This window comes from Gossypium raimondii, chromosome 9, assembly GCF_025698545.1.
Source record: "Gossypium raimondii isolate GPD5lz chromosome 9, ASM2569854v1, whole genome shotgun sequence".
NCBI classification, from domain to species: Eukaryota; Viridiplantae; Streptophyta; class Magnoliopsida; order Malvales; family Malvaceae; genus Gossypium; species Gossypium raimondii.
In genome coordinates this window covers 19,677,643-19,689,349 of record NC_068573.1, presented here as the reverse complement: position 1 = coordinate 19,689,349, position 11,707 = coordinate 19,677,643, and the positions used below count along the sequence as shown (strand labels likewise).

General features: G+C 36.7%; 1 protein-coding gene and 1 long non-coding RNA gene across 2 annotated transcripts; one reads left to right on the top strand and one right to left on the bottom strand.

Annotated features, from left to right (window-relative positions):
- Positions 1-796: 796 nt before the first annotated feature.
- On the bottom strand, positions 797-1,772 carry LOC128032484 (uncharacterized). The gene is made up of 2 exons (XR_008188696.1): positions 1,306-1,772; positions 797-1,219 (listed from the first exon to the last, which is right to left on the bottom strand). It is a non-coding gene; the product is annotated as an uncharacterized LOC128032484 (long non-coding RNA).
- A 1,489-nt stretch (positions 1,773-3,261) lies between these two features.
- On the top strand, positions 3,262-5,603 carry LOC105798731 (receptor-like serine/threonine-protein kinase At4g25390). The gene has a single exon (XM_012628921.2). The coding sequence runs from the start codon at positions 3,494-3,496 to the stop codon at positions 5,393-5,395; it is 1,902 nt and encodes a 633-aa protein (XP_012484375.1). The 5' UTR covers positions 3,262-3,493; the 3' UTR covers positions 5,396-5,603.
- The last annotated feature ends 6,104 nt before the right edge of the window (positions 5,604-11,707 follow it).

Below are 11,707 nucleotides of genomic sequence, written 5' to 3'. Positions count from 1 at the left end.
TTTCAGCAAGAGTTACCTATTGAATGCTCATTTAAGCCCGATGGCGAATGTAGCTACTACATGCATCTCAAGGTTCATTTGCTTAATGTGGAAGCTTCATGTATGGTCACCATTCAGCCGAACCTACATTGGCCATTTTTGTTCAATGTTTGCTTAGAAACTAAGTCTAGAATATGTCCATTCGGCTACTAGGCATTAGGCTATAAATAGTTACTCATTTTCTTGTAAAAGGACTTTTGACAAATTTCTGAATGAAATATCATTTTAGTAAGGCAATTCACTCTCTTTATTCTCCAAAGCTCAAATTGACTTATCTTCAACGAGTGGCGTCAATCTGACTTTGTTTCGAACTTATCACCATTGGTGTGGCGTTCTTCATACCGTAGGTTCCTATTTTGCTAAATAGAGGGTCTCGGTTATTATCCTAATTCCTTTTCCTTTCTTTGAAACCTTAAGCCCGGGTCCTTATTTGCTAATAAGGGTTCGACTTGTTTCTTCAAAATATCCATCAAACAACACTCTATCAAACTCCTTTGTTTCCCAAAGCCATTTAATTTTAAACACCAAGACTTGAATTTGTTTCGAAACCGACACTACCTAATTTCGATCGGGAATTAATACGACTCGTCACATCTTCCGAAACGAGCTCGTATCACCATCTCCTTAGGTTTTGTTCAATTACAGAACAAGTTCTGGGCTCTTTTCATGTCATCAGATCTCCTTTCTCAAAGCACTCAAACCATAGATATTGGTTAATAGAATCTTTCAACATGGCAAATGATAAAAACAAAAGCTATTGACAATAACAATATGGTCTATTTGGTTTGCCAGAAACTGATTGATGCATAATGGCATCAAACAATGAATTTAAGATATATCAAGGTTTATTTTAGGGTAAATAATAGAACTAGAATCGTTATTACAAGAGAGCTCCTCTGTTTGTATACCTAAGGCTACTTACTAGAGGCCACTAGAGGAGGGCACTGTGAAAATTAATTTCGATCCCTCTTTTAATGTGCATGAAAACAGATCATTCTTAGGCATTATTATACGAAACGAAGTGGGTTTGATAATGGGGGCTTGTACTTACCCTCACTCCCATGTTGCAGATGTGTTTATGGCAGAGGCTCGGGCATGCGAACAGGTGATTTGGTTTGTGAGGGAGCTTGGGTTCTATTCTGTTTAGATCGAAGGGGACTCTCTTTCGATTATCAAAAAACTACAATTGGACACACCAGATAGGTCAATTTTAGGCCCAATCGTTGCAAACATTAAGTAGAAAATGGGTTTGTTTGCTACTATTACCTTTCACCATGTGAGGAGAGATGCGAATGAGGCAGCCCATGTGTTGGCAAGGGAGGAACGTCAATTATCAGAGGGATGGTTATGGATCGAAGAAGCACCGGAGTTGGTCGAGAGAGTGGCTGCGGTGGATTGGTCAAAGTATTGTCTTTCACGCTAATCAGGTTTTTGCTTTGGTTTTTCGTAAAACTTCATCTTTCACTCCGATAATCTACTAAAGCTTGTCTCTTTATAGGATTTTGTTCTTCTACTGATTTTCTTCTCTGGTTTTGGAGAGTTTGTTGGTTTCTTGGCTTGTTTTTCTAGGAGGTTCTTTTATGACATTTCAATTCTTTCTTGTTTAAGTTTTTCCTTTCCTTTCCGTTTTATTTATTTAGGCTTTAATTTTTTTTGTTTTTGTTGTTTCCCGATGATGGGATTGTGGAACACATGGTAGGTTCACCTCCTAATTTGTTTTATGGAAGCCAACTATTTACCATTCAAAAAAAAAAGTTAATGTAATGCTTTGGATATAATTTTTTGCCACCTCTTAAGTAAATCCTTTTAAAAAAGGGTAAATTATCTAGATAGTCCCTTTAAAATTACTTCATTTCTGTTTTAGTCACTCTAATTTTTTTTATTAAACATAGTACAGCTAAGTCGGATTTGTTTTGGTAGATATGCTCTCCAAGCACTTGAACCCGTTTGGATTACATCTAGACAAATAAAAGCAGGGCGCCAAGCAATGACATGAAATGTACGCTATGGTGGAAAAATATGGGTACATATATTTCCAGACAAACCCGTTACCGGTAGACCTACAGAAACACGTATAGGTTTGGGGAAAGGATCTTTCGAGTATTGGGTAACTGTCACTAAACCGAGCAGAATAATTTATTAAATTAGCGGAGTAACTGAAAAAATAGCCAGAAAGGCTATTTCAACTACAACGCCAAAAATGGCTATAAAAACTAAATTCATTATTTCAGGATAGGAATATAGAACCAAAGGAAAGAAGTCTTGTCTTGGGAATTAAAAAAACAATTGCAAGTTTTTTTTTGACAAACAATATTTCTTTTTTTGTTCGTCCTTTGTTACATTGAAAAAAGAGATTTTAAAAAGGATTCAACCTCATACCCATTTGAATGTAGCAGATAACAACGAGGCCCAAGAATTGATGTGTATTGGAGTCATAGGAGCTAGTAATCGCCGATATGCTCATATTGGTGACGTTATTGTTGTTATGATCAAGGAAGCAGTACCAGATACACCTCTAGAAAAATCAGAAGTAATCAGAGCTATAATTGTATGTACTCGTAAAGAACTCAAACGCGACAATAGGATGATAATATGATATGATGACAATGATGTCGTTGTGTTTTGGTCCCTATTTTGTTAAAACTCAAATGGAAAGTTAACTAAGATGCCACATGTTAAAAATAAAAATTGAAAAAAAAATTTACACGTGATAAAAATAAAAGCTAAAAATTAAAACCAAGGCTAAATTTGGGTTAACTTTTGAAAAAAATTGGGAGTATTTTAGAACCTTAATCAAACCTTGAACTTAAATTTGGGTTTTATTTGAAGTTTAGAATTTAATTTAGGGTTCCAAACACCCTAAAAATTTCCCAAAAGTTATCTCGATTTTTTAACCCAATTCTTTTTTGTGTTTCTTTTCTTTAATTGAAATGTTTTTGTTTTGCCCTTATTTAATTTTTTTAGTTTTTATTTTTAATACGTGTAAATTTATTTTATTTTAACTTCTATTCTTAATATATGGTATCTTAATCAGCTTTTCATTTAGATTTTAAAAAACAAGAATCGTTATTGATGACAGTGTTATATTTGATAAAAGAAAATTAAAATATGTAAAAATAGAAATAAAGTAATTTTAGAATGACTGTGTAGCTAAAAGAAACTATTGATATTCCTGATTGAAACGGAAAAGTGATTTAAATTTGTTTCGTTTAGTGTTTTTTTGCGGAGTAAGAAGAGAAGTGAGGGAGATGGTCTGATGTTTTGTTTTTGAGTTGTACTAATCATCTCTGTTTTCTTTTTTAGTCATTTAATTCAGGGAAAAAAAGTACAAATCATTACACCCTCTCAACAACAAACAACCCTCGAACCACATTTTGCTTTTAACAATACCACTTGACAGTTATACATCTAGAAGCCAAAGAGAGCCCGATTTTTTTTTTCTTTTTTTCTTTTTATGATGCCTCGCTCGCTCCCACCGCTGCAGCAACCGCCGTTGACCCACCACCGCCCTTTACCCATACGTCTCATCCTCCCACCTATCGTAGCTTTCACAGCGGCCTTTTCAATCTTACTCGTTCTATCCTTGTGCCTTCGCAAAATTCGACGTGAACGCACTGTTCCCGCCGACTCCAAGCCGCCATACCGGTTTTCGTACTCCGTCCTCCGTCGCGCTACCTCCTCTTTCTCCGTTTCACAGCGCCTCGGTCAAGGGGGCTTTGGCTCTGTTTACCGCGCCACCATCTCTAACAACCTCCATCATGACCACCGCCGAAGCAAAAACATTCAAACCGTCGCTGTTAAGGTGATGGACACCAGTTCTCTTCAGGGCGAACGCGAGTTCCAAAACGAGCTCTTCTTCGTTTCAAAACTCAATTCTTCCCTGGTCGTTCCAGTCCTCGGCTTCTCTCACGACCGAAAACGACGTCGAATGCTCCTTGTTTACGAGCTCATGCCTAACGGCAATCTGCAAGATGCGTTGCTTCATAGAAAATGCCCCGAGTTAATGAACTGGAAACAGAGATTTTCAGTTGCTGTTGATATTGCCAAGGGAGTTGAATATCTCCATGGATTAGACCCTCCAGTAATTCACGGAGATATTAAGCCTAGTAACATATTGTTGGATCAGTATTTTTCAGCCAAAATTGCTGATTTTGGACTAGCAAGGTTGAAATCAGAGGAAGTTAAACTGGAAATTGCTGAGGATCATGGATCTATAGCGGAAACAGAGAGTGTAGCTACAGGATTTGAGGATTATGGATCTATTGCGGAGAATTCGGAGGTTGTTACAGTTGCCGTTTCTCCGCCGGCAGTTGCAACATCTCCTGAAATTATGGAGAAAGGAAGCGTGTCGGTCTCGGAGGGGAATTTCGATAGAGCAAGTGTTGAGAATGGAAAAGAATTGGTCAACGGTGGCGGGAAGCAGAGTGGCGGCTCCAGCAGCGATTGGTGGTGGAAGCAAGATATGGGCGCAGTGGGAGAGAGTGGGAAAGTGAAGGATTATGTGATGGAATGGATAGGAAGTGAGATTAAGAAAGAGAGACCCAGTAATGATTGGATTACTTCAGTGGCTTCTTCAAGTTACGAAATGAAAGCTAAATCGGGGGAGAAGAAGAATAAGAAGAGCAAAAAACGATTGGAATGGTGGGTGTCAATGGAGGACGATAAGGAAAACAATGTAAAGAGGAGACCGACGAGGGAGCGGTGGAAAGAGGAGTATTGCGCAAAGCTTTCAAAAACAAACAAAAAGAAGAAGAGAGAGATGGCAATGTGCCATAGTGATGATAATGGTGGTTGGGAGAATTGGTGGCGGCTTGATGATGCGAGGAAGAAGAAGAAGAGGAGTAAAAGCAGTATTGGAAGTGTGGACTGGTATGATTCATTTAGTGGGGAGATTCCCAAGAGTGGTGGGATTAGCAGTACCCCCAGTATGAGAGGAACCGTTTGCTACATTGCTCCTGAGTATGGAGGAAGTGATCCATCAGAGAAGTGTGATGTTTACAGCTTTGGAGTTCTACTATTGGTTCTCATTGCAGGGAGGCGACCCTTGCAGGTTACAGGCTCTCCTATGGCGGAGTTTCAGCGGGCCAATCTCACTTCCTGGGCGAAGCATCTTGCACAAACTGGGAAGCTCTTTGATTTGATTGACCAGAGTATACAGTCTTTGAAACAAGAACAGGCTCTTTTGTGTATCACAGTTGCTTTGCTTTGTTTGCAGAAATCACCGGCCCGTCGCCCTTCCATGAAGGAAGTTGTTGCCATGCTCACTGGTGACGCCGACCCGCCTCAGCTACCTACTGAATTTTCCCCCTCACCACCATCACGTTACCCATTTAAGTCACGGAAGAAGGTCCGGTGAGTTACTTTTTCTTCGAACATAAGCGTGTTGCTGACTTGTTGTAGGTCGTTTTTGTAAAGAAACCATAGCATGTTCTTTTCAACTTCATTTCAGTTCCAGTTTGTTAATATTACTGGCATGGACTTGTTATTAGCAGGACATGTTAATTGCCTTCTTGTATCAATATTGTGAAGATACAAATTTAAGAATCTATTACTGATTCCTGAAATTTTTCTCTCAGAATCTAGTTTGTTTTTTCAATGATACAATGCGTTTTTAGTGATGGGGAACCATGGGACAATTGCCCAGTTTTCTTAGATTTAAACAAGTTAGATCTAGTAAAAGTACAATGGATTCTCTTATATTAGGAAGTAGATTGCATTTTACTTTTACTTTAAAATGCATGTTAGGCCAATAAAACAAAACCCATCTTGAACTTTCGTTAATTGCTTAACTGAAAAGTGATTAAAATATTTAATTTCAAAAAGTTGAACGACTAAAAATAAAATAAAATAATAGTTGAGTGATCAATATAAAATGAATCGAATAGTTGAGTGATTATTTATGTACTTTACCTCTGTTTAAAAGGTGAGGTCAAATTTAGCTCAAAAATAATAAAGGTCAAATTAATAAAAGATATAAACATTAAAGATTAAATTTATCATTATACCTTTAAAAAAATTTACAAGTGATGATTATATACATCTAAATTTCTAGCTACATATATTTATATAAAATTGTATAAGAAATAAACTTATAAATCTCTCTATGAAAAGATTTCTTTTTGTTTTATTTTCTTATCCTTACATGAGGTTAAATTATATAATTATTTTTACAAATCAAATACTAACATCTCATATATTATTAATTCATCTATAAGTGCTTGTTTTAAAATTAAAAATTTATTAGAATAAAAAGATATTTGTAAAACCTAAATTCTGCCCGGCCCAATAATAAATAAAAGGTCCAAAATAATTAAAACAATACACCCATTTTACAATTAGCCCAAACAGCCCAAATCTAACCAAACCCTAGCCCAACAAACTAAAAATTTTCAACCAAACAAAAAGTAAAAAAACCTAGCTGCTGGCCGCCGCTCCTGCCCCCTGGTTAGCCTCCACCGCCGCATCTCGCCAATCGCCTCACGCGTCTACCGCACGCCACCTCCTCCACGTGTTTGACACTGCTCTGTCACCTGCAAAAGACCACCAAACAAAGCAACAAAGCGGAAAACGACAAACAAGCATAATCCAAATCGCAAACAACAAAATAGAAGTTTAGGGGTTTTAAGAATCGGCTATAAAAGCCATGAAATATCAATGTATTTTTCTTCTTCTTCCTTTTCGGACAAAAAATATCGAATACAAAACAAAAAAATAGTTGATAGATTCAAAAAGGTGTTTTTATGCTTTTATTTTTCTACCTTTTTTATTATTTATTTTTTACTTGCGTTTCGAAAAGAAAAAATACTAAGAAAAGGGAAAAGCGTTGAAACTTACCTGCTTCCTTCGTACATCGCCGTCATCGGAGGTTTCCTCCATCATGAAAGCCCTAAAAACCCTTTGAGGTTTCGTTCAGGCTTCGAAAAAGGCACACGAGAGGTCATAAAGGGCGTGGACCAGACCTTTTCTTCCCTTTTTGGTGTTTTCACCCTTAAATCTAAACATAGGCTAAAAAGGGGGATAAAAAGGCTTTTTCAAAATCTTTCGGCCATCGAGAGCGGCGGAGACCGTCACCGGCGATCGGTGGCCACCGTGGGACTCGCCGGAACTCTAGGCCGGAGAAAGGGGGAATTTTGAGAGAAAATGGGAGCACTTTCGGTTATTTTTAAGATGAGGGAAATGAGACTTTTTGAAGAGATTTTGGCTTAAATAGCCTAGTGAAACGACGTCGTTTCGCTTAGCTCCCAAACGCCTAAAACAGAGTCGTTTCGAGCCTTAACCCGCGCGACCCGACCTGCTCCAGGGGGTATCCGCGTGTTTTCTTTCAATGGTATATTTATGCCTTTGGCCCTTTCGCATTCTTGTTCTTTTTAATTTAGTCCTTTTGCTTATTTATTTATTTTATAAATTTGACCCCGAAATTTACGGCGCATTTCAATCGAGTCCTTGACCCACTGACGCTTTGAAAAATAGACACGTCTCCGAATTTGGGTCTTATTACGCATTTGGTCCTTGACCTTTGTGCGTATTTTGTTTTTAGTCCTATCTGTTATTTTATTATATTTTTACCCTTTTATTTCATTTTTGTCCCGATTTAGTCCGAAATCTGTTAGATTTCACTTTATTTTTGCAATTTATTTATTTATTTATTTTAAACTTTATATTATTTATTTTAAATTGTTCAAGTATTATTTATTTTAAGTTTTTTATATATATATTATGCATTTTAAACTATGTTAATCTATTATTCATTTTAAATTTATATATGTATATTATTTATGTTAAACTACATATGTATATTATTTATTTGGAATTGTTTTTATGCACATCATTCATTATCATTTTAAAAAATATAATTTGTTTGCATATTATTCATTTAAGATTCCTTTTGACATATTATTTATTTTAAACTTTTTACATATTATTTTAAATTTTTTATATGTTATTTGTTTTAAATTGCTTTGAATATTATTCATTTTAATTTGTTTTACATATTATTTGTTTTAAATTGTTTTATACTATTTACTCCAAATTGTGCTATATATTATTTTGTTTCGCTTTTCCTTGATTGTTAATATTGATATTAAAGTGACATGCTTCATGTGATTATTGCCATCATGTCTTGTAATCCGCTTACTCGTGTTTTCATATTGTTGTCATTCATTAGGGTAATATTTTATCCGTATATCAATTTTAATATTACATTATTTTTTTACCCAAATTCATAGAAAGAAAATTTCGAAAATAAGACAATATTTTGCGTTTGAAAATTCGACAAAACGTGCCCTAACGTGCTGTGTTTCGATTTCTCGTTTAACCTAAAGAGAAAAATATCCTTTTAAATTATGACTTTTGAATAAGCAAAATTTCGTGTTTAGATTCGAGAAGGTCGTACCCTAACTTACGGGGTTTTAATTTTCCCGATAAATCTAAATACACGAATCTTTTCAAACTTAAGTTTTTAAACGATCTCGGGAATTAATAAAAGATCGTGTCCTAACTGACTGGGCATGATCCTTTTTTTAAATCCGAGATAGCTAAATATCTTTTAAATAAGTAAGTTTTTAGCATTCATTCGCGCATCGGGAATTCAACACATTGTGTCCTAACTTACTGGATATAATTCTCTTTCTCGATTAACATAAAATATGCCATTTTCTCGAAAATTTTCAACATTTGACAAAGGATCGTATTTTTAATCTCTTCAAAAGTTTCCAATTCTCGACACTAAGACATTAATTAATCAACTAGGTACCAATTTTGGCATTACGAGGGTTCTAATCCTTCCTCGTACGTAACCGACTCTCGAACCCGTTTTTTTGAAATTCGTGGACCAAAATCGTTGTTTTGATAAAATTAAATTGTTTATTAAAAATAACCACTTTTCAAGGTGGCCCGATCATACCTTATCAAAAAAGATTGGTGGCGACTCCCGCATTCGTTTTCATTTTTCCAAAACCCAAGTCGACCCCGTTTTCACAACAAAAAATGGTGTCAACAGCTTGACGACTCCATTGGGGAAGTAAAAAGAGAGTCAAGTCACGAGTTGATTATTTTTTGTCTTTTTATCGAAAATTAAAAATTTGGTTTAAATGTACGATCCTTTCGTTGCATTTTGTTCATCATTTTTGTGGTCTTTAATATGTTTACTTTTTTTTGGTTCAAGCCTTTTGATATTTCTGCACATTGCATTGCATGATCGAGGGTCACACCTTTTAAGTGGGAGTGAGAAGCTACGCCTTCGTGAGGCTTTCACCTCCGCATGGCCATAGGGAAATGTATTCCCCTGAACTGAACTCAGTCCGTATGAGCCTATAATGGGTGAGGATCGAGGAATCTTCCGGTTCGGGTACCCTTACTTTAGAGCCAGACTACATATAGTGAACCTTAGTTGCCCACCTTAGGAATAATTACACCAAACCCTAGTGGTTTCCCGAGTAGATGCTCAATTTGTTTCTTCCTTGCTTGCTTTTGTTTTGTACTAACCTATTTCGCTTTGCTTTGGTTATGATTACATTGCATTTTCATCATAAAAGAGGTGTTGATTCACGTTCAGTATCTAAATAGAGAGCTTGTCATAAGAAAATGGGTTTCTTGATAAAGTGAAAAACAATACGGTCGTCCTAATACAGTCCGAGAAAATGTAACGAGGGAAGGATAAGTGCGTGACTGTGTTTCGTCGGTAGAAGAGTCAAACTAATGAAGATTATTCGAGAGCTACTAACGGAGCTAATGACGTGTGGACGAATGACCAGTGGGGCACGACCCAGATCAAGCAAACATGGTGATAGAAGAGGCATCCATTTGGAGAGTTCGCGAGATTCGATCTTGGCATTTGGACATAAGGATCGACGTCTTCACTTCGAGTATTAGGGCAATATGTAAATGTCCGTTTTATGTAAAGAGATTTGTTTTCTAGAAAAGTTGTTCTAATAGAATTGAATCAAGATCAACACCCCTTTTTACACTCATGCATCAACATTACCTTTCATTGCATACAATAAATTCCCCAAAATCCAAAAGTATGTCGAGTTTAAAACTCTAGTACAGAGCCAGATGGATGATAGAGAATTAGCATTCTTTGAATATATCGATGGTTTGGAAAGAAAAGATGTTTATGCCTCTAAAGAAGGAACTAAAAAAAACTATAAGGAATTTGTTTCTAAATCCCTAGAGGCGTTTTGAACAACGGGACTGTGGAGGAGATTCTTGTAATTTTTAGGACCATTTCAGAGTAATATTTGGAACGCTCTTATTGCTCTAAGCCTGGGAGCAATAGAAAATCCTTTTGTGAAAGAGGCGCATGTCCACTATTTTTTTATTTCAATGAAATGCATCTTGTTCCTTCCATTTTCATTCATACTCATACCACACAGATAATTACCCTTTGATTCATTGGTTATTTGAGTCTTCTTTCGTTCCTAGAACAGGTCTCTAGATATCAATGATATGAGCGTCACTACTATTGACTCAGAATCTCCTTTTGAGCAAGATATGTGTCTAGAGGAACCTCGGGACTTTGAAAATGACCAAGACTGTGGCTTATCTCCTGATTTGTTAAGGATGGTAGAACAAGTCGAGAAATAGATCCTACCTTACAAAAAAAATCAGTAGAGATTATGGGCTTAGGAGAAAAGAAAGAGGTGAAGATCTAAGCATGTATCACTGCAAAGACAAAGCGAGACGTCATTGAGTTACTCCAAGAATTCAAAGATGTTTTCGCATGATCATACCAAGATATGCCTGGGATACTAAGACCTGTGGACGCTCTTGACGCTAAGAAGACCTTGGAAGAGGTCTATACGGGTGTTTGAGGAACACATGCTAATGGTTTTACAATGGCCAAGTAAATCATGAGATTTGGGTACTGCTGGTCCACCATGGAAGGGGATTGCATCAGTTATACCAAGAAATGCCACAAGTGTCAAACTTACGGAGACAATATTTATGTGCTTCCTTTATCTCTTCATGTTATGGTTTTTCCATGGACTTTCTCTATGAGGGGCATGGATGTCATTGGGCCGACCTCGCTAAAAGCTTCTGGCGGTCATCGATTCATCTTTGTGGTCGTCGATTACTTCATCAAGAGGGTAGAGGTTGTTTCATATGCCAATATCGCAAAGCTGACGGTCAGTAAATTCCTGAAAAAAGAAATCATATGTCAATATGGAATGTTAAAAGGATCATATTAGACAATGTATTTGAACAACCGCAGGACATCAGAAGTTTACAATCTGTTTAAGATTAACACCATGTCTCCCCAAAATGAACGGTTCAGTGGAGGCAAAAAAAACAAAAAAACACCAAAAACATAAAAAAACCTCTACCGGGGCAACTCATTTCTCATTGGTATATGGAATAGAGGCAGTTTTACCAATCGAAGGTGATATTTATTCCCTTCGAGTCTTGTCAGAGCTGAAGTTGGATGAAACAGAATGGATATAGGCCCGATATGATCAGTTAAATTTGATTGAAGAGAAAAGTTTGAAAGCTATCCGTCATGGTCAAATGTATCAAAAGCGAGTGATGCGAGCTCACCAAAAAAGGTTCACCCCAGAGGATTCCATGAGGGGGACCTGATATCGAAGAAGATCCTTCCCATACAAAAAGACTTCAGAAGAAAGTGGATGCCAAACTGGAAAGGACCTTATGTGGAAGGCCTTATCTAAAA

What these genes read in the sequence shown, in the direction of transcription:
- LOC105798731 (XM_012628921.2), top strand. Translation starts at nt 3,494, where the DNA reads ATGATGCCTCGCTCGCTCCCACCGCTGCAGCAACCGCCGTTGACCCAC.